At 35.4% G+C, this 26,345-nt stretch overlaps 1 protein-coding gene across 2 annotated transcripts in view; it reads right to left on the bottom strand.

Annotated features, from left to right (window-relative positions):
- Nucleotides 1-1,025: 1,025 nt before the first annotated feature.
- The window catches only part of LOC126964970 (centaurin-gamma-1A), a 241,009-nt gene continuing 215,689 nt past the window's right edge, over nt 1,026-26,345 (bottom strand). For both annotated transcript variants that reach the window (XM_050808333.1, XM_050808334.1), the window contains exons 9-15: nt 23,963-24,160; nt 20,360-20,523; nt 19,085-19,196; nt 18,178-18,295; nt 16,653-16,772; nt 11,921-12,155; nt 1,026-7,455 (exon numbers count right to left, since the gene is read on the bottom strand). In XM_050808333.1, coding sequence (XP_050664290.1) covers nt 7,045-7,455; nt 11,921-12,155; nt 16,653-16,772; nt 18,178-18,295; nt 19,085-19,196; nt 20,360-20,523; nt 23,963-24,160 — 1,358 coding nt within the window. In that variant the 3' untranslated portion in view covers nt 1,026-7,044. The remainder of the gene's footprint in view (nt 7,456-11,920; nt 12,156-16,652; nt 16,773-18,177; nt 18,296-19,084; nt 19,197-20,359; nt 20,524-23,962; nt 24,161-26,345) is intronic.

The following is a 26,345-nucleotide window of genomic DNA, read 5'->3' as shown; positions in this document are numbered from 1 at the left end:
GTCGCCAGCTTGCCTTGCGTTTTGTATACCTATAAACACTTGCATATTATGCTGTGTTTGATAATTCGAGATCGCGCCCGGAAGTGACGTGACGTAGATGACCCAGATTCAAGAAAAAATATACGAAGTGTCTAGTCGTCCGATTATCTGATTTTATGACGTTATGTCACTCAAACGGTTAGCTTAGTTGGAAGAGCACTCGCATGGAACGCGAGAGGGTTCAAGTCCCGTATCGTTAATAAAATTTTTTTTTCAAATTTAATTTGTGTATTAATCCCAGAAGTGAGGGTTATCACTTTAAAAACATAATATAAAGTAATTTATGTTATTGTAACCTTTACCACATAAACGTCTTTGTTTACAATTCTTTTGAATTTCGTAATACATTTGTTTTCAACATTTTCTGGGATCTTGTTGTAGCACATACATCACGATGATTCCTTGTATTTATATAATCACTTAAAGCATGTTTTAAAAAATTTTTCGTGTCAGCTCCGACGTCATGCGTCGTCTGGAGTTTACTCCTTAAGGACGATTGTCTTTGAACGGGTACTAAACAAAATCAAGTCCAATGGAGTGGGTTACAAGGAGACATACAGCAGAAGCTAATAAAAGCGTATTAATTAAAAAATCAGATAAATCCTTAACGCTCAAAATATGTCAGGAAATGCCCAAACACAACTCCTGTTAAAAGCGGAATCCAAAATTCCAATTTTAAAAGGTCCATCAAGGAAGTTACATTTTGACACATCCTAATAGGTATATTATACTACATGCGTAAGCTATCACACTACACACAAGTATATATATACACACACGCACACACAGCTGAAAAGTGAAAGGTGCGCGAGAAATGATGCGCACCAAAAACGTTATTATCCCATTTGAAGAGTAGGTTTTACTATCATATTTTTCTCATACCGATCGCCTTCTATGAAAATCAATCCTTAAGGAGGAAACTCTAATAAACTCCAAAAATATAAATGCAGTATTAACGGATCACGAAAGTGAAATAAAAGCCAATATCGTGTCAAACTCCACTTTATTTCCACAAGATCAAGAACATCAACAAATCTCTTAATTATTACAATAACGAAGTTCAAGTTACAACATTACTGACAACGTGCGTGACTATTTACATTCAAGCTCTTTGGCCTATACAATAGGTACAAAATAAAATAGAAAACAATGCCATTTAAAAATATAAGCACAATATTATTCTGGGTAACGAAATTAAACATATAAATAAACTTTTAACAAAATTACTTCATAAAATATAATGTCAAATATACAAATAAAATGTTACATCAAAATCATAATTACTGTACAATTTTTTTTTTAAATACTGCATACGGTTTTTTTTTCAATCGATAAATTACACCTAATTACAATATTTCACTCGATATCTGGGTGAGATCAGTAGACGCATTTAAATTGTCTACTAATAACTATAAAATATGAGAAAATATGTTGAATTTGGATTGGGTTTTTCGATACATAGTACAAGGCTTGGAAACCGACAAAAAACCGGTTAACGTTAAGAACAGAGAAATGCTTTTGTTCAGTTTTGTTCTTTTTTAACCAAAATATAACGGTTTCTGAATGGCATAATATAAACCGGTTTAAAACAGTTTTTATCGCCGAGTAGTGTTTTAGACTTTAGTTTAAATTTTTATGATACATTTACCTAATAATAGTTTTAAAACATCGCAACAATGAGCGTACGGGTCTACTTTTTGTTAGGCTTATAAACAACTAATAAAGGCAGAGGTATTTTTTGTTTCGTAGGTACACTACGAACCATACAATATTTAAAAACCGATTTTCACCGGTAATAACCGTTAAATTTAAAACCGGCTCCAAGCCTTGACACCGGGAAGCTATATTTGTCTATCCTTAATTATGAAACTAAATGCACAACAGTAACTATTTAATTCTAATGTCCAGTTCAGGTGACGTCACGGGGAAAAAAAGATAATCAACGAAATTTCACCGAAGACGAGTAAAAGAGAAAGAAGATCCTACGCTCGGTTTCGTTCTTGTTCGTTAAATAGGAACAAGGCCTTAGCCGTAGCCTACAGATGTAGAACAAGTTCATTCGCTTATAATCCTTACACAAACAATGAATTCAATCTCTAATCCTATTTTTCAATAGAAAATCATCCCACCATTGTAGCTAACATTAATAAAATTTACCCCAGCCCCGGACATTGGTCCTTCGAGCCGGATCTGAACCAGCGACCTATTGATTGCAATTTTATGTCTAGTCTCCCCGACTTGGTTCAAATAGCTCTTTTTTCAGCAGTGTTAAACAGCAACATTGACTACGGCCTAATTTCATACTGTCGCATTTTACATAGGCAACTTACATCATGCATAAAATTCACCCCATGTACTCAGTAATAATATATCATTTTATTAATTGTGAAAGAAGTTTAAATCCCGCGATTTATCTATCCATAGTACCTATTGACAAATATAAAACTACGATTTTATATGATGCTAAATCTAAGATATAAAAGCATACTACCTATAGTAGGCACAGAAGGGTTCAGTACATTTGGCTTACATCGGGAAAACCCTAAGGCCGTATTCGTATAAATTCTAATGACGTCTTCCTGTGGACTGTCATTTCGTTTATATGAATACCGCGGTAAGTATATCACATTTAAAACTCGGGTCAAAATAAATACAAAACTAATAATTATTGGAATGTTGAAGAAGAAAAGAAGAGTTTTGTAAAGAGATGCTATTTACACTTTAAAATAATGATGAAATGAATTGCGCGCGTAGTTGGTTGCTACATAAATATTTGCCGACATTTTTCATAAAGAACTATATTTGAACTATAAAATTGAAGACGATTATTTCTACGTTTTTATCTCTGACAATTCTAGTATATGAACATTATTGTTATTTTATCCAATCAGATGTTAACACGTCACTGTAACATTTTTTGTGCCAGTATTCGGTGACAATAGTCCATATTATTTATGATATATACATAATTGTTTTGTAAGAAATTCATCTACAATAATATCACTAGAATTTTAATAATTTCTTGTCGGGTATTGCGATTTCTTGTGAAGAATGTCACAATTTTAATTTAATTAATTAGAATTAAGTATAAACCATACTAAACGCCCTAGATAAACAGACAAACACACATAAAAACGGTGAATAATATGTAAAATAATTAAAAAGTGTGTTATTAAATTGAAAATAAAATAATAACTGAATTTTAACATTATTTATATATTCCAACTTTCAATATTCTTAAGTTCGGAATTATCGTGTTCGCAGCGACCGAGGTTGACATTACTAGCACCTCAGAAGTGACAGGTAACAGATAGATGTTCAACAATTTGGACAAGTAATATCTCGAGCACGGAATATATATATAATACAAATAGTGGAATTGCCACACAGATTTCGTACGTCACATTATTATTGATTATGCGAGTCGCGATTAGTTATTTTTGGCGATATGATATCTCATTGTGCAATTTTTACATTTTTGAAGTGAAAACTTATTTAGCTGCGTAAATCTTATGGGGTCACGTCACCGACATGCTCATGAATGGCGCACGCGATAAATAATTAATTTAAACTATAAATATGTAAAGTTAGACGCTTTTGGATCGGTGAAATCTCGTGAGTTCGCGCCACCGAAATGCTTATAGCAGTATATCTGTAGCTATACAGCTGAGGTATTGTGCAACATTAGTGCTGTGTATATCTTATAAGTGAAATTGAATTGCTTTAGTAAAAAGATCAATGAGATATATATGAAATAATTTGTTTTTCAACATTAAGAAATTTCCAATTTTATTACTAAAATTTCTAAGTTTTCACTTCCATCCGCAGTCTCTACAACTCTCACTTCTTTTTGTGTGAGTTTGCGACACTGGTAAGTTTAAAGTAAGGTAAGTAAGGAAGTTTAAGGCAATTTCCACTTATATTTTTCATTCCGTGCTCTCGAATACTCTTAACGCCAGACGTCCGTGACCACGCTAGCTGCAAACTATTCGAAACATTGGAATAATTAATGTTAATATTTAGTTAAAATTTGCATTTAAGTAAATTAATGTAATAATTTTTACTATAACGTTTAAAACTCGCGTTAATCGAACAAAGTCCTATACTACACATAAGTTACTCTAAATTTAACCTACAAATAGCATTGAGCTGAGATCTTTTATACTAATTCAATAATTTACCTAATCTATTATTTGTAACTCATTAAAATTTACTAATCTACACAATATATATATATATATATATATATACTGTTGTATCTCTGTTTGTTTATTTAAGTATTTATATTGAACAGGGGAATGATCACCCTTATGGTTTTATTTAAATATTCTTTGATGGTGAACAGATTGAATAACTGAAGTCGAAACGTGCAAACTGCACTTCATAGCCGTTACCTAAACACCCTTTAAATTTTACTTTATAATGATATCTCTGTAACCTATACGTTATAATACACTAGCTAATTCGAGCGCGGATTTAATTTTTCAGTGCAAAGGATCTTAATCTGCTTAATTTTTATTTCATGTGTAAAATTAAATAAACTCAATGACCAATCAATAAAAATATTCGATAACATCATAGAAATCTACATGAGAAGGTACTAAAAATGTTATAAGTACTAATTCCTTGCTAAAACCTCTGTCAGACATATACATATTATTATTATTACTGTTTAAAATTCAAATTAGAAGTATCTAAAATTTAACACTCCCATACATTTAGTATGTGATAAGTAGTGCCGCTCAGAATTTAAGTTTTTTCAAGAATCCTGAGCGGCACTAGGCAGGGTGGAGCAATTAGCATCAGCTCGTCTCGTCCCTTATTGTCATAAAAAAGGGTGAGTGTAGTGGTTTCGCGATTACATCTCGCCCCCCGCCCTGTCAAGCCGCGCACTACGAGCGCAAATCTGCCGTATGAGACGAGACGTAATAACGAACCTGCTATACTCACCCTGATGAAGGACCAGTGGGAGGCTCCTTTGCACCGGATGCCGGCTAGATTATGGGTACCACAACGGCGCCTATTTCTGCCGAGAAGCAGTAATGTGTAAACATTACTGTGTTTCGGTCTGAAGGGCGCCGTAGCAACTGAAATTACTGGGCAAATGAGACTTGACAACTTATGTCTCCAGGTGACGAGCGCAATTGTAAAGCCGCTCAGAATTTTTAGGTTTTTCAATAATCCTGAACGGCACTGCATTATAATGGGCAGGGAGTATCAATTACATCAGCTGAACATCCTGCTCGTCCCTTCCCTTATTTTCATAAAAAAGGACCTCTGAATGGTCCATAACTAGTGGATACCAACTCCGATGCACAGTCAGTAAAGCCGATTTAAATTATGTTGCTATACGCTGTTCTAATTTGATACTAAATCACTACTGAATCGCTGTTGGTCTATACGTCATCTGTGAGGTGACATATTTAACGCGGCTATATAACTTCAAGTACCTTCCTAATTAAATTTCAATAGATGAATTAAATAGAAACAAATATTTAATTAAAGAAACTTAAGTACATCATTGAAGAAACTCAAAGTAACTAAAAATTCTCATTATATTAGAGTATATTTACAGTAGTATATTTACATATACTTACGTATATCAATATAATTAACAAAATATCAAGCACCGAAAGTATTTAATTCAAAATGATTTGTGAAATATTATTATAACATTTTGCTGTGATTATAAACGTGTGATGTTATTGTACATGCGCGTATCTACGTTTTTTTCTTTCTATTTAGCGACGTGATGAAAGCACCCAGTTATGCCATAATGAACAAACTCTTAAATTTTTTGTAATTTAATAATAAACACCAATTTTTTTATAGAATATAGAAGAAACAATTCAGCTGTAATATCAAATGTTTAGTATTGTTGATATAATACAGGAAAACTGTATAGGTATACTATATATAGGCCAACGAGACAAGATAAAGATTGTAAACAAACCGACCGTTACTGAGTTAAATTGTCATTAAATACGGCTGATTCGGACACTTCCGGCGAAACATTGAGACGACAGTGATAAGAATAGGGAATCCAAAATTTGTATAAAATTTATTCAAATAAAAATGTTTTGCTGTCCTGAAACTTTGTTTACAAAAACAAAATTTTATGAACGATGTAGTAATCGAACCCACGGAACGCAAAAACGTTCCGTGCAAGTGACGTATCGTCATAAAATCTTGTATGCTTTGTTCAACTCTCACAACCCACAAAACCTGAGAGTATCGAACGCGAGAGGTCGTGGGTTCGAGTCGCGAATCGTTCATAAAATTTTGTTTTCAAATTTTATTTTTCATTAATCCCAGAAGTGAGGGTTATCACTTTAAAAACATAACAAATTGTTTACATTCTTTATCTAGTCTCAGATTTGTTAATTATTATCTTTGTAAAAAGTTAAAAAAAAAAACACATTTTTTAAGTGAAAACTTTTTAAAGCATGCTATGGAGATTATTATATTAGTAGTATTAAATGAGACTGTGAGACCTTATATAAATTCTGTTTGTACATTCTAGCATAACTGGTTGTAATAAAAATTTGTTCCAAAAGCATCCGTTAGGAGCGATTTCTGATATTTCATACTAAAACTAGATGAGATTTTAACGAAAGCACAAACAATCTTCATAGTTCATTACTTAATTCATAATATCACTAAAACTGTATACTCGGTGTTTGGTAACTACATAATTATTCAACATTCAAAAATTTAACTCACACCTCAAAATACTACAGACTTAGATAATTTATACGTCCAGATAGAACCTCTTGCGGCTAGACAGCCGATGTAAACAGGCCACATTTATTACTTGAGTGACAAGCTACGTCTTACTCTCGCGATTTGTTTAACACTATGGGTTAACCGTTATAATTTTTTTTCGACGTTTTCACACTTGTCACGTATAAATGATCTAAGACTAAATATATTAAAATTGTGATGATTAGAACTTTCAATTAAACAATTATTATTATGCAATTCAGAGTCGTAATTGACACAAGACTAAACAATACTCCCACATTTGCCGTTGGTTAATGAGAGGTTCGGTCCTAGAGAGGGTCGTCCGAGGGTGGAGAAACCTCCCATAGCTAGATCGAAGCCGTTATTCATGTACTGGTTATTCTGCAGCCCTATCAAAATGTCGACTAATGCGTTCGACGCATTCTGTGCATTTAACAGTTCGAATATAATACAATTGCATTCCGGCTCGGGATTCTTGCTCTTTGCACTAGAGCTGGAACTGGTGGAGTTGGCTCCCGAGCCAGCTGTAGGTGGGTTTGGGTGTAAGGGGCAGGTGATCTGTAAGTTTTTCGGGTATTGAATGGGTATACCCGACAAGTGGTTGGCGGCAGCTCGCGCGTAGAACAAACACGAGTGGCCGTCCGCGTCCGGGAAGTTAGGGTTGCCATTGTGCTGGAACAAATATTGATTACTTATTAATTTTTAACATTGTGTGTCATTGATACATAACCATAAAAACGAAAATAAATACATTTGCATTGAGTTGGTACATGACAATATTTTATTTTATTGTGTTAGTGTGCGTTGCTGAAAATAGCAGTTCACCGCTATTTTTTTCGACGTCTTCACAGCTGTCACAGTCTATCTAAACGTATAAATAATCTAAGACAATCCAAGTGTTGTGAGTTTTGTTGGGTGTAAATTCCGCTATGATTCGTTTTTCATAAATTCGACCAAAATTTATGAACAATGCGGCACTCGTAACCGCGCCACAACCTGAGAGTTGAACAAGACATACCAAGATTTACAGTCCATGCGTCACTCCAAGGGTGGGCTTAGTTGGTAAGAGTGCACGGACGAAAGCCGAGAGGCGCGGGTTCAAGTCACGCATCGTTCATAAATTTTGATCGAATTCATCATGAATCAACTTCTAAAAGAGTGCTGTTGTACTAGTTAACGGTTGTTCTGAAATAAGTATTATTTGCATAGTTGGTATGTCATATATCTATGGAAAATAAATTGCGGGAACGAGATGATTTGTTTGGAATTCTTCATCTTATTTTAGTGATTAGATAAGGTGAGTCGACTTTCGAATATGGTGTCTAAATATCTACGCCGACTGTTGAGTGATGGGATATTATGACGTTTAGAAGAACCATGACATTCTTAGAATACATTACCCGTGCGGTAATCAAGTTGTTTCAATAATTTATTTTGAACTGTCTCAATTCTAGTAACGTGAACCTGATATTACGGGCTCCACACAACTGAACCGAATTCAAGTATGCTTCTTACGTACGAGAAATATAGTATTTTAAGAGTAGAAGGCTAAGTGATTTTGTTATACGAAATATAAAGCCGAGCAGTTTAAACGCTTTGTTAATAAATAATTAATGTGTATATTAAAATGCATCTTTGAATCTAGGGTAATTCCAAGATCTCTGGATTCCATAACTCTTTTAAGACTTACACTACCTAGATTATAATTGAAGATTATCTTGTTCTGTTTCCTAGTGAATGAGATAACATGACATTTTTGAAGTTAAGGTAGAGATGATTTGTCGTGGAATAATCATTTAATTTATCTAGATCACTAGCTGACCCAGCAAACGTTGTATTGCCGATATTAAATCGCGATACAAAAGTAACTGTTGATCGTAGATGGGTGAAAATTTGAAGTTGTGTGTATTTTTAATGCTGCCTCATAATCAACCAAATTTTTAAAAATATGTCAAAAAAATTAAAAAACAAAATTTCGTGTGGGCCACTCTTAACATTTAGGGGGATGAAAAATAGATGTTGTCCGATTCTCAGACCTACCCAATATGCACTCAAAATTTCATGAGAATCGGTCAAGCCGTTTCGGAGGAGTTCAGTCCCGCACACCGTGACACGAGAATTTTATATATTAGATATTGTAAATGCTTACATTCAACTAAGTTTGTAATAATTATAAAAATCTTTGTGTTATCAGCGTAAAGTAAATGATAAAAGATTTACTAAAAAAGTGATCAATATCGTTAATAAACAGAGAGAAAAGTAAAGGACCCAACTGGGAACCCTGAGGAACTCCGGAGGTAACATTAAGAAAATTTGAAATGTAATCTCTTAATGCAACTGCTTGACTTCGATTACTAATGTATGATTTAATCCACCTTAGAAGGTCGCCGTGTATACCGAATGAAGATAATTTGATATGAGGAGGTTATGATTTATTTTGTCAAATGCTTTGGAAAAGTCTGTATATACAGCGCCAACTTCAAATCCAGCGCGAGCGTCTAGTGCGTTTAGAATAAAAATCTGTACGCTCGTGATTCTAATATAGACTACTGAGGTAGCGAGTGATTAAATGCATGAGACAAAAACAAAATTGCTCTCGTGTGAAACATACAACTTTTCAGCTCGACTAACGAGAGAAGTATTATAGGTTATATATAGTACGAATGACAATTAAGATAATATTTAACAATGTTTATTATAAATATCAATATTAGTATTTAATTTAAATATTAAAGTTTTAAAAAGGGCAATAGTAAAATTTATAAATCTAAATTTCGATAAGTAACATATAATTTTTTTTGACAATGATACGTTAGGCTAAAATGAGTTTCGGAACGCATCGGATTGCATTGTTTATTTTTTTGACGCCGAGTAATTCCCGGATGTATGGTCACGTGGGGTTCAAAATTTAAATGACTTTGCCACACGCTCGCAGCAATAAGCTTTTTTGCTGCGAGTTTTCACGAAGCAATAACGCCCTTTTCATGCTGGAGAGGTGAAAACTAAATTGGTGTCTACACTCTTACCGTGTTGTTGTGGAGAAATGTGATGTTTAACTGCTTCAGCTAATCGGTCAGTAAGTTGCACAGACATGGATCCAAATAGATGCCGTGAGTGTATGTACTTCGCGCGTCAAAAATAAGACAAAAAGATGACCAATGCTGTTCCATTGACGCTTTTATTTTAATTTTTTTATTATGATATAAATCATTGCGGATTTTAGTAAAAAGCAATATCAACTATTGATGTACTGAAAACGACAACTAATGATGAGGTGAGTGGCTAAACGTTAGGCTCGATTCACTGGCATTTTTAACGACGTCACAGTAGGTACAAAAAGTGGCACGCTTGGTTTTCATACAGACGGAGGGATATCAACTTGGATCTATGTCTGTGGTAATTTGTAGGCTTTTCTTAGGCTATGGTTATCATAAAGTATTTATCAAGCTTATTTGTTAAGCGTGTTTTGTTGACCTGTAGCTATTGTATCACTAAGTCACGCATGTTACGTCCACATGCAGTAGACTCAATTGATAAATAGTATTTTTGCATAATTTACTACTTTGCAATCCATACAATTGTAGTCAGTTTTGTGGACTAAATAAAAAAAAGAAAAATACGTGCGGCACTCGGGGACTGCCGCGGTAAAGCTATTGCAGACCATTTTTATCAACTTATGCAATTATAATTATTTTTTTATGCAGTATTCTTTTTTATAAAATTAATTTAAAAAAAGCAAACGGGAAGAGAGTAAAATTTAACTTGCAAGATTTGATTACAGACAGACAACCGGACAGGTGAAATTAAATGAAAATGCTTGTCATAATAATAAAAATTAAAAAAACGTGATAGAAAAAAATAAAGAAATTAAAAAAAATCAAGACGTACCCTAGGCTCGCACCTGAGACCTTCTGCACAAAAAGACATAGAAATATCTATATAGATCTAGTAAATGTTAGGTTATTTTCGTTACGGAATTTCTGAATTCGGTCTCCACGCTCGAGGCCCGCGATAGAAGCTGTGCAATATCTTACAATAACAAAGTAAGTGGTCACCCATATCAGCAGCTGCGCGGCGGGCAGGTCCCCCGCGGGCCGGGCTGGCCGCCAGCAGCCGCCCGGCAGTCCGCAGGTCGCCGCGATAGAAGCTGTTCAATATCTTACAATAACAAAGTAAGTGGTCACCCATATCAGCAGCTGCGCGGCGGGCAGGTCCCCCGCGGGCCGGGCTGGCCGCCAGCAGCCGCCCGGCAGTCCGCAGGTCGCCGCGATAGAAGCTGTTCAATATCTTACAATAACAAAGTAAGTGGTCACCCATATCAGCAGCTGCGCGGCGGGCAGGTCCCCCGCGGGCCGGGCTGGCCGCCAGCAGCCGCCCGGCAGTCCGCAGGTCGCCGCGATAGAAGCTGTTCAATATCTTACAATAACAAAGTAAGTGGTCACCCATATCAGCAGCTGCGCGGCGGGCAGGTCCCCCGCGGGCCGGGCTGGCCGCCAACAGCCGCCCGGCAGTCCGCAGGTCGCCGCGATAGAAGCTGTTCAATATCTTACAATAACAAAGTAAGTGGTCACCCATATCAGCAGCTGCGCGGCGGGCAGGTCCCCCGCGGGCCGGGCTGGCCGCCAACAGCCGCCCGGCAGTCCGCAGGTCGCCGCGATAGAAGCTGTTCAATATCTTACAATAACAAAGTAAGTGGTCACCCATATCAGCAGCTGCGCGGCGGGCAGGTCCCCCGCGGGCCGGGCTGGCCGCCAACAGCCGCCCGGCAGTCCGCAGGTCGCCGCGATAGAAGCTGTTCAATATCTTACAATAACAAAGTAAGTGGTCACCCATATCAGCAGCTGCGCGGCGGGCAGGTCCCCCGCGGGCCGGGCTGGCCGCCAACAGCCGCCCGGCAGTCCGCAGGTCGCCGCGATAGAAGCTGTTCAATATCTTACAATAACAAAGTAAGTGGTCACCCATATCAGCAGCTGCGCGGCGGGCAGGTCCCCCGCGGCGCTGGCGGCCCGCAGCGCCAGCGAGCGGGCGGTGGGCGAGGGCGCGCGGGCCGGGCTGGCCGCCAACAGCCGCCCGGCAGTCCGCAGGTCGCCGCGATAGAAGCTGTTCAATATCTTACAATAACAAAGTAAGTGGTCACCCATATCAGCAGCTGCGCGGCGGGCAGGTCCCCCGCGGCGCTGGCGGCCCGCAGTGCCAGCGAGCGGGCAGTGGGCGAGGGCGCGCGGGCCGGGCTGGCTGCCAACAGCCGCCCGGCAGTCCGCAGGTCGCCCCGCACACACGCCGTCTTCAGAGCCTCACCGACCCCGCTCGTCTTGCCGTTGAGATCGGCGCTCGACAGAAACGCCCGCCGCTCGTACTTCAACCGTATCCACCTATCAACAAAATTACCAAATATTCAATTCAAAACAGGATGTGACATCACTCATAGAAAGTCAAATACTACCACCCATTCCAAAATGATTTTTTATTTAAATTCAATTTCAATTTATTTATTAAGAGATTCGTAAAATTCCACCTTCGCCCGACACGCCACAAGTTAGGATATCATCCCCACCATCTGGATGTGTGGCGGTCCTCCACAGTGCGGTTTAGAAGGAGCTTTCTTCCACGTACTACATTACTTTGAAATGAACCTCCTTGTGCGGTGTTTCCGGGACGATACGACCTATACCTTCAATAAAAAGCGCGTACACCTTCCTGTAAGGCCGGCAACGATCCTGTGATTCCTCTGGTGTTGCAAGAGATTATGAGCGGCGGTGATCACTTAACAACAGCTGACCCGTACGCTCGTATGTCCTCCTATTCCATTAAAAAAAAAATACAATATAATAATAATAATACAAGTTTTACTTAAAAGCTAATTAACACTGTGCCTAAACTAGGTAAACATGTGAATCAAGCGTAAAGAGCTTATATTAAAACTAAATAATCAGAAAAAATATATATGGCTCCGCTATATTTATGATAAAGGTGATTTTCAAAATATTAACAATAGAATCAGAGAATGACTGGGAAGGCGAGTTTTTATCTCGCCCTATTGACGAGTGTGTTAGCTTCTTAAATGAAACGATATATGCCCTTCAAAATCAGTATATACCAATAAAACGTGCACGGAACTATTCGTATCCAGTTTGGTATAACTCAGCTCTGATAAAAGCGATTAAGGAGAAAAGTAAATACCATAAAAAATTTAAGAACTACGGTAACAAATCGGATTATTTTACATATAATTTATTACGTAATAAAGTTCAAGTACCAATTAGAATCTATTTGCTATGAACAGTATATGAAATTAACTGAGGATTCAATTATAAAAAATCCAAAACATTTTTGGAAGTTTGTGAAAAGTAGGTCACAATCTCATTGTATGCCTAGTCTAATGACATACAATAATAATAGCTTAACCAGTGGAGAAACTATCTGTAATGCGTTCTCAACATACTTTCAAACAACATTTCTTAACCCCACGACACATAACAATAGAAGCATATCCTTTTATTCTTCAGATAACGGTGACTTAACTCTTAGTTCTTATTTAAATATTAATTCTGATATTCAAAATATTGATATTAATGTGCATGAAATAAAATTATTACTTGATAGGCTAGATATAACAAAATCTCCAGGCCCTGATAACATTTCGTCATTTTTTCTTAGAAAATGCTCTTCCACTATTGTTCTTCCTATCTCCATGCTTTTCAGTAAATCACTTTCTACTGGCTTTGTCCCTAAGTTATGGAAATCGGCATTTATCACACCAGTACATAAGAAAGGGCCTCGATCTGAAATTACGAATTATAGACCAATTTCAAAACTTTGCATTATTGCTAAAGTCTTTGAGAGGGTCATATATAAGCAATTGTATGCTAACTTAAAAAACACCTTTAGTCCCTTCCAACATGGATTTCTGAAAGGTAGATCTACTGTTTCTAATCTTTTACTTCTCAACAATTTTATTACTGACGCTATGGATAATGGTATGCAAGTCGAAGTAATCTACACCGACTATAGTAAGGCGTTTGATAAAATCGACCACAATACATTAATATGTAAGCTATCTCAGTCGGGAATACGGGGTGACTTGTTACGGTGGTTCTCGTCATACATAGATAATCGTTCACTAGCTGTTGTACTAAATAACTACATTTCTAGTTGGGTTCCAGTTCCTAGTGGTGTTCCCCAGGGATCACTACTTGGTCCACTTCTTTTTATTATCTATGTAGGTGATATAGATTCTGTTTTAAGTCTTCCAATTTACTTTCCTTCGCTGATGATATGAAAATATTCTCTTCAATAACATCAATCCTTGACATGATTGCCCTTCAAGAGGATCTCAACCGCCTAGAGGAGTATTGTCTTACTAATAAACTAGAACTTAATACATCAAAATGTTCAGTAGTCACATATACCCGTAAGATTAACATCCTACAAACAAATTACACATTAACAGGTGAGGTGCTCTCTAGATGCAATGGTACGAGGGATCTCGGCGTTTACCATGACTCTAAGTTGCTATTCAATGATCACATTGATAAGATAGTTAACAAGGCTTCAAAGGCATTAGGTTTTATTAAGCGAATTTCAAAGAATTTTAATAATATTAAGACTATTAAGATACTATATTGTACTTTTGTTAGAAGTCATCTGGAATATGCTTCACAAATTTGGAATCCTACATATAGTACGTATGTTGACCGTCTAGAAAGTGTTCAGAGGCGATTTTTAAGATATCTTTGTTTTAGATTTAAGGTACCTTACGATTCTAATAGCTATGTTGATTTGTGTAAAAAGTTTCACTTCTTACCACTGAAGAAAGAACGGCGAAATATAACTGACTTTTTATTTATGTTAAAAATTATAAGCAATCATGTCGATTGCCCAGATCTGCTGCATAAAGTTAATTTTAATGTACCTCAAAAAACTCTTAGATATAGCCCTCCACTTTGTGTTCCTGCTGTTAGTAGTAAATATAGGCAAAACTCATATATGGTGCGAGCGTGTAGAACAGTGAATGATGTTAGTAGATTATTAGATATTGACATATTTGCTACAAGCATTTCCAAGGCAAAGCAGTGCATAACCCTCAACTTTTTTAATTAAGTATTGTTTTTTGTTATCTGCTTAAAAGAATCTTTGTTGTCATGAATTTGAGCCGAAAAATAGTGTTCACGTACATATTTTATATTACTTCTATTAGTGAAAACCTGTAATTGGCTATCTGTTACTATTTAAGTTTCTAAAGAAATTGTATTAGCTGTTGGTTTTCCTTAAATAAATAAAAAAAAAAAAATAAAAATAAAAAAAAAAATGTTTACAAAGTAATATTGTACAATTAAACTTATTATTTAATAGTCTGAGGGCGATCACTCCATTCCCATCTGTGGTATCATTAAGAAAGTCATTTACCTTATAGTAACCTTTACCTTTGTTTTGAACATTTTCTGGAATCTTGTTGTAAATGCATATACATCGCCCCACAAAAGACTTACTAATTAAACTAAACCGAGTAGTAGGCATTATAAGTTTATATCTGTTCCTGGTGTTAACATTATAGTTATGACAAAGCAAATCTAGCAAATTCACTTATACACGTTACAATACCATAATTACTACAAAATTAAATCTTAAATTTAAATTTCTTTATTGACACCTTAAGTATTACATGGTATAACTAGTTGGGACCTTCTTTTAAGTGACAAAACCTATATCAGAAGATCCCACTTCCACATCTATAATTATTAAGTAGATATCTACTTAACAAATAGGGGTGTGTGCGTATGTATATTATATAATAAGCTTTATAAATACATAAAAAAGAAAGTTCTAAAGATTTTATTAAGTCTCATCATCATCATCAGCCGAAAGACGTCCACTGCTAGACAAAGGCCTGCCCCAAAGATTTCCACAACAAACTCACATTAACGGTAAGTCTAATTTATCTGTGTCCGATGCTAAAGATACATTATTGAAAACGGCCATAAGTGATCCGACAGCCTAGGATTAGATTATGATTATTTTATAGAAATAGCAATGACAGTGCAATATTGTAAATTTGATTAAAAAGAGCGCAAAAAAAAAAGATGCTCGGAGAGTTTCTTGGGACGGTTCTTCTCTCTTTCAGAGCGCCATTCGTTTCCGAAGCGTACTACCGCTAGCATGTCTAGTCTATTAGAAATGACATCAAAATCTAAAAGAATCAATTTTTATAAAAAAAAAATTACAAGTGTCTTTTATGCCCTTATGAACTTGTGTAGTCGGTGGCGTAGGCGTATCAGAAATAACAAATAATAGAGAAACGAGATTAAAACCGAGAGCAGAAAATTACTATCAAATTATTTATAATTAACAATAATTTGTTATAAAATATATCCATTTTAACACTAAAATTAATTATAAAGCTGTATGGCTATATGCAATCACCTTACATTAATAAAAAAAAACATGCGCGCCATTTCCTATGATTAAACGATTTATGAAATTCATGTTACAAACTCAAAAGTGTGTTTTTAAAGAGTGGCAATGAGTTTCTTGCTACTTCTTCTCATTACCTCAACCCTTACCGAAGTAGCAGTAGATTCAATAAGAAAAAATAAATAAATATAAAAAAAAATTGTCATTCTTAAGTATCATTTCCGTGACCTACGTGAATAGAGTGATTTTGATTTGATTTATGTTGAAAAAGTGCGTATGAAACTCGTAAGCAACTTGCTCATTAGACACTCATCTTATTTACGCCCTCGACTACGGCTCGGACTGCAACCCACTCCTGTATAATGAACAATTTAGCTTACTTGTATCCTAATACGAATTTTTATAGCATAATTACTTAATGGCGTGATAAGAGCATGTTACTAAATTAAATATCTCACCTTTCCTTATCTTCCCGACTGCTAGTCACAATAGGTTTTATATTGCCACGTAGATCCGCTTCCCATATTGAGTTAGCCAGTGTGTTACCCATTGTCACCATAACACTCACGTGTCCTAATCTGAAAATATTAGAAACAAGATAAATTCACAGCATCAAGCTTTACATATATTCACATGTCACAATTTTTTTTATGGAGAAGGAGGACAAACGAGCGTACAGGTCACCTGGTGTTAAGTGATCACCGCCGCTCACATTCTCTTGCAACATCAGAGTAATCACAGGATAATCACCGGTTTTTCAGGAAGGTGTATATCTTTTTTTTGAAGGTTTTAAAACAAGCATTATTTTTTTCCAGTAAAAAAAGCGAATACACCTAAAAGGCCTCCTCAGTGTGGTTTTCAAGGAACTTTCTTCCACATACAACCAAGCTGTGGAATGAGCTGCCTTGTTCCTTTCCGGGACAATACGACATGGGTACCTTCATAAAGCGCGTACTATTGTCTTAAAGGCCGGCAACGCTCCTGTGATTCCTCTGGTGTTGCATGAGAATGATCACTTAACATCAGGTGACCTACGGGTCTACTAGTTTGTCCTCCTCTTCCATATAAAAAGGCGGGTAACTCTCCTGTGATAATTAATCACTGTTTAGTCCTGATGATAGGAAATCATCGCTGCATACTTTCATGCAACAACACAAGAACCCCGGTTTTCTGTGCGAGTGTTGTACTTATGTGGTCGTGCGGCCCATTCGTGTTGCTGTTGTAAAACAGCAGTGTGACCCTCCCTCATAGAATAAAGAACTTAGACAGGCCTTTCTCACTCCCCGTGTAGGTATCGAAATCCTAAGCAGTAAGCCAGCCAATTAGGACGCCCGCGCGAGTTTTGTTGTCAACTACTTCACAGATCTGATCGATATTTAAAAAAAGGAGAAACTTAAAAAAAGGAGAAACATAAATAAAGCAAAGCATTAGAGATCATTGCGATCCAAATTTTAATTTTGTAAGCTTCTCAGGCTGAAACTATCTAGTTAAAAGTGATTATAATTATTATAAAAAATTACCATTCATCATAGCTACTAATTTATTTCTTATTTATTAAGTAGGTTGAAAGAATATTGATTTAAAATTACGATTTATATTATAGAAAAAACTGAGCTATTTTTATAAGATGACCGTATACTATATATATGAAGTATACTAGGTAAATACAGTAAAGAAGTCAACCCTGATGTCGTCAGAAGAGGTAAGAGTCACGCGATAGAAAGAGAGACAACTTCTAGGCGAATAAAAATGTAGGTTAGTAGCGCTGTGGGATCTGAATGACACCTTCTGTATGACCGCAAGAGTTTCTATTTCTTTAATTGATTTTGCGGAGTGAAACCTCCGTACTTGTACTATTATATATTCTTTGACTTAGACGCCTCTTACACCTTGGGCCTGGGACTTCCATGTTCTTCTTACACTCCTAGGAAGTACACTACACTAAACTGTAACATAATGCGAGTGCAGATACAAAGAACTTACGGCCATTCATCCAGATCAAGAGAGCGAACTCTGGAAATGTGTGATCCAAGGTTCCTGTGTATTCCAGAACACTCTATACATATTAACACACCTAAGTTGAGACTTGCCCAATCTGGATCTGAAAACGAAAAAAAAACATCAAAAAGATCTGAGGATTTTCGACAAATAATTTTATATTTATTTCACAATCATGAACAGCTTTCTCTTAGTTTGCTAGTTTTTAAAACAACAATTAAACTAGTCTTCAAATTTTGAGTAGGTCGTTATTTCTCAAGTTTTACTATAAATACAAGTAGTCTTCTGATCAAGTTGACACGAAGAAACACATTCAGGCTTGAAATAGAGCCTACTTAAACGTACTATTACAATACATTTTTTTACATGAAAATACCGGACGATCAGGACGTTCAGATCAGGCGCTTTGTATAAACTTAATATTGCAGTACTATATCTTATTAACAATCACCTGAATCATGATCTATATATTATACTATATATAGACACACACGCACGCACGCACTCTTCAGCTATTTAAGCACTTAAGCGTTTACACTTGTTTAAACAAGAAGAACAAAAGTGAACTCATAATATCACCAGTGGTAGGCTCCTTCGCACAGGTTGCCGGCTAGATTATGGGTACCACAACGGCCCTTATTTCTGCCGTGAAGCAGTAATGTGTTAGAATTACTGTGTTTCGGTCTGAAGGGCGCCGTAGCTAGTGAAATTACTGGGCAAATGAGACTTAACATCTCATGTCTCAAGGTGACGTGCGCAAGAATTTTTGGGTTTATTAAGAATCCTAAGCGGCACTGCACTGTAACGGGCAAGGCGTATCAATTACCATCAGCTGAACGTCCTGTTCGTCTCATCCCTTATATTATAATAAAAAAATACTATCTCTGTATACCTGATGCTCCACAGTCGCAGCATTTGTCATTTCCTTTTACCCTCCTTATATATATCGTGGCACGAACATCTCCCGTTGTGTTTGCTCCTGTTGGGACTGGCTGCCTTGATGTCTAGAAAACAACAGTACCATAAATTTTTATTCATAATTTTAATTGTTAAGGATACGAATAAATTTGTTTCAATCGATCTTTTTACATACGCATTGTCATTAAATTACATAAGAAAAAATTGCCAATTGTATTAGGCTCCCGATAAAAGTGAAAAACTAGAACTTTTAGACTTAAAATTTGAAATTTCATAATGTTTAAAAACAATTAAATTATGAATTTCAATTTATTTTTTAAACTTATTTTCAATTCAAACAGAAATACGATATTTAAACGGGAGGATTTTTGATTGAAAAATTAAGGTTCGTTTGCGATATTTGAGTGAAAATAAGGTGAAAAAGTAAATGTATGTTTGAGATATTAAAAGGTAACATTTCACCGTTTGGAAAATATAAAAATAAAAAACCAAAAACTTGGTTATTTGAATTTTTCACATAAATTTTGAGGCTATGTGAAAAAAGTATGAAAACAATAGTTGTAGATGTTTTTATTACTACAACTTTGCCATTTAAGTTTTTTCCGACTTGTAATTTCACCGGAAATGAAGATAAAAACTTTTTATATCCTTAAACATCTTAAAAAACGATTTTCTTAATGACGCCAGGAACTGGGAATAAAGCGAACACCCTCAGGCTCTTTAATTATAAATGTTTATTGTACGATATTACATTGTAATCCATATTTTTAATATAAAATTCTCGTGTCACAATGTTCGTTCCTGTACTCCTCCGAAACGGCTTGACCGATTCTCATGAAATTTTTTAGTGCATATTGGGTAGGTCTGAGAATCGGCCAAAATCTATTTTTCATTCCCCTAAATGTTAAGGGTGGTCCACACGATTTTTTTATTTTTTTGTCATTTGTTTGATTATGAGTCAGCATTAAAAAATACATACAACTTCAAATTTTCACCCATCTACGATAAACAGTTACTTTTGTATCGCGATTTTAATATCGGCAATACAACGTTTGCTGGGTCAGTTAGTTTTTTATAAAAAAAAAGCCCGCTGAGTTTCTTGCGCCCATTCTTCTCAGGTCTGAGGCAGTCTCTTTCGAATGGGTGGTAGTTTTTGACGTTCAATAAGTGATTTTAAATTCTATTTTCAATAAAAATATTTGAATTTGAATTGGGAACGGCCGTATGTGCTTTGATTTGATTTACATACCCGCCCCTGAAGGGAGGCCAGTATCTGTGCCTCGACAGCGGCGACCCAGGAGTCTCGCTCTGCCGCGGCCGCTGCAGCGCTCGTCCCACCGCAAACCTCCCACCTCCACCGCTTGCCATCCAGGCTCACTATCGTGAACTCACTTGGCGATGCACTTTCACCATCTACCAACAGGGATACAGAGCTGTTTCACAAAATTATTTATATATTTAAAAAAACTACGTTTAAAAAAAACCGACTTCAAAAACTGAAAAGTATCAAATAACCTAAACATTTAATTTAATACACCTCTTATGCAAACCTTTACCTTTAATATTAATAAATACTATTATTTGTATAGTGTGCTACCTATTTATAGGTTTTAAATCAGTGCCTCAGTTGAAGTCGGTTTTTTTAAAGGTAGTTTTATTTTTATTTTTTACGTTTTAGTGTCAGTAAATAATAATATATAATCAACCTGAATGAAAACTCAAAAAAGCCGAACACAGAAAACAATTATGTCATCCAGGTACACGAAAATTTTTATATAAATGTTCATAAAATGAAAACTACTGGGCCAAACTATGTAAATTTTTATGGGACCAAATGGCATCTATTTCGCATCAAACAAAAGAAGAACTACGTTAATCGGATCCTAAATCTCAGAGTAATCGGTGTACATACATAAAAAAAATATCGATCGAATTGATAACCTCCTCCTTTTTGAAGTCAGTTAAAAACAAACAGTATTTACATGACATACATAGGTTAAAAAAAGAATACATCTATTTACCATTTACAGTTCACATATAAACAAACTATAGGCGTGTTACTTTAAATCAAGAGAACATGCACTCATCCAACGCCTCGTCAATGTACCTCTTAACTTGAATAGATCGAAGTCAGGCAAGTTAACTAATATCTGATTTATTGCTTGATTTATTATTATATACACATCAATAAATCATACAGTTCATAAAAGAATAACAAATTCTCATAATTTATTAACTCAGCAAAACAATACACGTCATGATTATTACACGATAACGTCAGTTCTGTAAAGGATGTCTCACAGCGATCATGCAAACAAATTTATTTATTTATTGCTCCGACAGGGTGAGCACCAATACAATTCTTTAATAACTAACACATATATATCTATTTAGGTGGCACCCCAATTATGGGTGCAAATCGAGATCGAGTAACAAAAAGGACATAAACGGAGCATTACTTACGTTTTTGCAAATTATTAATATTAAAACATTATTAAATAAGAAAAAAATTGAGAGAGACAAGAAAACTATCGAAGGATATAACATCAACAGCAAATTTCATATTTAAATGTTGTTAAGCGTATTAGTATCAACTGTATTGTGATCACCAGTGGGAGGCTCCTTTGCACAGGATGCCGGCTAGGTTATGAGTACCATAACGGGGCCTATTTCTGCTGTGAAGCAATAATGTGTAAACAGTACTGTGTTTCGGTCTGAAGGGCGCCGTAGCTAGTGAAATTACTTGGCAAATGAGACTAACATCTTATGTCTCAAGGTGACGAGCGCAATTGCTGTGCCGCTCAGAATTTTTGGGTTTTTCAAGAATACTGAGCGGCACTACATTGTAATGGGCAGGTTGTATAAATTTCCATCAGCTGAACGTCATGCTCTTTTTCATAAAAAAAAATTGTGATTTATTGAATTTAACCAACTTCTTCAACTTCTGCTCAGATTTTTTTCTTCCAATACAATGAAATTATCCTCACTTGAAACTGAGTCAATCCGCAATAAAAAAAAATCATCAAAATTACTAATTTTCTGGACAACTCGCGCTTGACCAAAATAAAGTAAATATAACACAATTGTTTTCGCAAAAAACAGCAAATGGTTCCAAAATAGTTTTTCTGAATGTCTGTCTGGATTCCCAAACTGTCCCAGTTAAAAAAAACACTACTACAGTTGACTTACTTTACGTTTCCTATGTATGTAACATATCTGTTACACAAGCAACTGACACAGTTTGAACATTCATTTAATTGTAGAACGGATACTGTTTATCTACTATTACAGATAATATGCTAAATAATTGAAGTACTAGAAATAGTATCGGAAAGAGTGCCACATAATACGAACATCGCAGCGACACAGTGCTATATCACATCATTTTTTTATGATAATAAGGAACGAGACGAGCAGGACTTTCAGCTGATGGTAATTGATACACCCTGCCCACGATGCAGTGACGCTCAGGATTCTTGAAAAACCCGAAAATTCTTAGCAGCAATAAAATTGCGCTCGTCACCACATAAGATTTTAATACTCATTTGCCCAGTAATTTCACTAGCTACGGTTCCCTTCAGAATTAAACACAATAATGCTAAAACATTACTGCTTCACAGCAGAAATAGGCGCCGTTGTGGTACCCATAAACTAACCGGCATCGTGTGCAAAGGAACCTCCCACTGGTACACCTCCACTTGGCGATTAATTAAAAAATTATTATATTGAAAGAGACCAAATGTCACTCATGTCATACTTTATATTGAAAACATGAGTCTAAATAAGTCCTTAACGTGACATTGGCAAACTTGTGGTATACCTTCCACAGGAGTCATAGTAGGAAGAATAGAATAGAATGAGTCTAAATATTATTATTAAATATTAATGTATGTATAATAATATACAATCCATATAATTATTCCACAACTAGTTAGAGAGTGTAGATAACATTTGGTTTTTGCGTGACATTTATGATAATATGTATAATATCATAATTATATAGTAGATCTGCTTAAACTTAAAATACGAAAAAATTGAGTAGTTCTTCACTTTAACAAGATTTTGTAGAATGAGTTAGAGGTAAAAAAAGAATTGATTAAAATTTGAAATGGACAAAATAATTTTCGATATTTTTCGAGTTAAATAATTTTTGTACTGTACTGTTATGTCGAGTATAGCAGTAAAAGTACATAAATATAATATATGTATATACAATCTATATATATATACTAGCGGCCCCGACAGACGTTGTTCTGTAGATAATAAAAAAATACTGTTTTATAGGAATTTGCCAATAAAATTTCTAAACATCAAGAAATATTTCGTAAAGAATGCTCCCTGTTGTTAGAATGAAATTGTTTCACAGCGAAACTGTCAAACCGTGCGTCACTAAATTCTCTCATAGAAAATATGTCCATACAAAAGAAATATTGAAAATAAAAATATTTATGGGTCCCAAATCGAAATAAAAACTATCTCTCAAGTTGGACCAAACTGCACTCCATGAAGTAATCACCATTAAAATCCGTTCATTAGTTTAGGAGTCCATTGAGGACAAACATTGTGACACGAGATTTATATATATTAAGATAAGAGATTTCCACGTATATATTCACTCATCACGATATCTCTGGAACCATTAGAGCTAAAGACTTGGAATTTGGTAGGAATATTCTTTTCACCGAGTAGAGGTTAGCTAAGAACGGATTTTACGAAATTACACCCGTAAGAGTTCATTTTTTTATTATGAACAGAACGACGTCTTTCGGATAAGTTAGTAATATATAAATTATACCAAGTTTAATATCTATCAGCATATTATTGTTGTAAATAACAAGATTCAACAAATTACCTTCTTCATCCTTTTTAACACCACTACTCTTCATTCTTCTGTGCCGTTTCTTAACATGAGGTGTGTCTTTGTCTGTTCCATTTGTAGCAACGTCTGCCTCTGAAGCTAACGACTGTCTACTCGAGGCCGGCTCTTTCATTGCATCAAATGCTGACATCAAGGCTTTATCTGTTGCTCGTGTTGGTTTGTCTTTATAGCCTTAAATGTAATTAAATTAAAGGTAGTTATAAGATTTAAAGCAGTTATAAAATTTAAGCATTTGAAGATCTTAAGTACATCCTTCTGGAATGTGAGGCCATCGCCAAAATGAGGTTGGGATGCCACAAATCCCTCAATATCCAGATAGAGGGCCTACCTCCACTTGTGTCCACTGAGTTTACTGCACCTCTTAGAGTATATAGGCCTGGAGCATGTCACTTAGATACAATTAAGAACTCAAATTAAGAAAGGGAAAAATTATCTAAATATTGCCCAACTACCTTATCACAAAAAGCATAGTCATCACTAGAGTGTGTCCGAGCACATTGTAGGGGGCACAATAGGTCTTCAGATTGAAGCACTTTTTCCACAATAATAAGATTTATATTTAATCATACAACATTATATGAGGTATACTTGGTTTAAAACCAAACTAATTTAGTTAAATTGAAACATAGCTTTGGAATATATATATATATAAAGCCCGCTCAGTTTCTTGTGCCCATTCTTCTCAGGTCTGAGGCAGTCTCTTTTGGATGGGTGGTAGTTTTTGACGTTCAATGAGTGATTTTTAAACCTATTTTGGATAAAAATATTTGAATTTATATAATAATTGATAAAGGGTTTAGATAGCACAACAATATTTAAATTATATTTTGGTTAAATTGATAAATTTACAAGCTACAATGTGACTAGCGTTTGCAATTACTATTATATCATTCCTATACTGAGGGCCCGGAACTTCAATAAAGTTTTGCTGATTTATTACTTAATATCTGGACGACCGAGCCTTACTCGGATTTTTATGAAGTTACAAAAAAAAACTAATAGGACATCTGGATTTGAACCGGGGTCTTCTGTTTTCCGGATCACCCAATGTCCCATCTGAACTATTATAGTATTGTATATGGTGGCGATAGCAGTTTCATTAAAACACGGATAAAACTACATTTTTTTAAATTGAAACATTTGAACATTTTTCTAGCCCCCGAAACTACCTGTATACTAAATTTCATTAAAATCGTTGGAGCCGTTTCCGAGATTCAGATTATATATATATATACAAGAATAGCTCGCTTAAAGATATAAGATTATATAATTTACTTATTTCTCATATTATGATATACACTTGATTATTTTGAAAAAAATTGAGAATACACGCTACAAGATTAGGTTACACAGCTGTAATAATAATTTACACAAGGTTAGCTTGTGTACACATTTCCGATTCTTAATATCTACAGTTAGCCAGTGCTCACGGCACATTTCTCAGAGTTCCTTTGAGACTGAATACTTTGTGAGAGCACAGAGTGTCAAACACCACATTAATGTTTAACTCAATCATTCGATTGAGAGAAAGGCTTTAAGTTTTAATGTAACTATGTCATTTCATTTAATTATTTTAATATAATATTAACTAAGTATCAAAATGATTCAATACATGATATTATTGGTGTTCTATGTTCTTTGTGATACAGACCATCATTATGAGAATACTTCCCTAAGAATAATAAAGGTGGCTTTCTTATAACAATATCTAAATCTTATCAAAAACCTTTTTTACACTACCACTGCTTTTAGTTAGCCCAGTGTATACTGGGTAGTGTGTAATCAATATATCGGCCACTATATAAAAATAAACATCCATATAAATGTTTGTACCTAACGGAATTTGAACCCTGGATCTGTAGTTTACTCACAGGGTCACTAACCACTGGACTATGTGGGTCATCCAAGCCATTAATTACAGAGAAGAAATGTATATCAGGCAACTATTAACTACACCAGATACAAGCCCAAAATCAGATGGGATTATAACAAATATTATTATTATTACTGCAATAGAAATAAGTATTTTAATTACTAATATGTAACAGTTGCCAAAGATATTATTATTAATTAATAATAATGTTACCTAAACTTGCCTAATTACTGTGTCAACATAATGTAGTGCACTTATAAACAGAATATAGTATTAATACATTACTTGGATGGAAGGCTCCTTTGCACAGGATGCCGGCTAGATTATGGGTACCACAATGGCGCTTATTTCTGTCGTGAAGCAGTAATGTGTAAGCATTACTGTGTTTCAGTCTGAAGGGCGCCATAGCTAGTGAAATTACTCGGCAAATGAGACTTAACATCCTATGTCTCAAGGAGACAAGCACAGTTGTAGTGCCACACA

This window comes from Leptidea sinapis, chromosome 6 (genome assembly GCF_905404315.1).
Source record: "Leptidea sinapis chromosome 6, ilLepSina1.1, whole genome shotgun sequence".
Taxonomy (NCBI): Eukaryota; Metazoa; Arthropoda; class Insecta; order Lepidoptera; family Pieridae; genus Leptidea; species Leptidea sinapis.
Note: the sequence above shows the minus strand (reverse complement) of the source record. Positions and strands in the feature narration are given on the sequence as shown.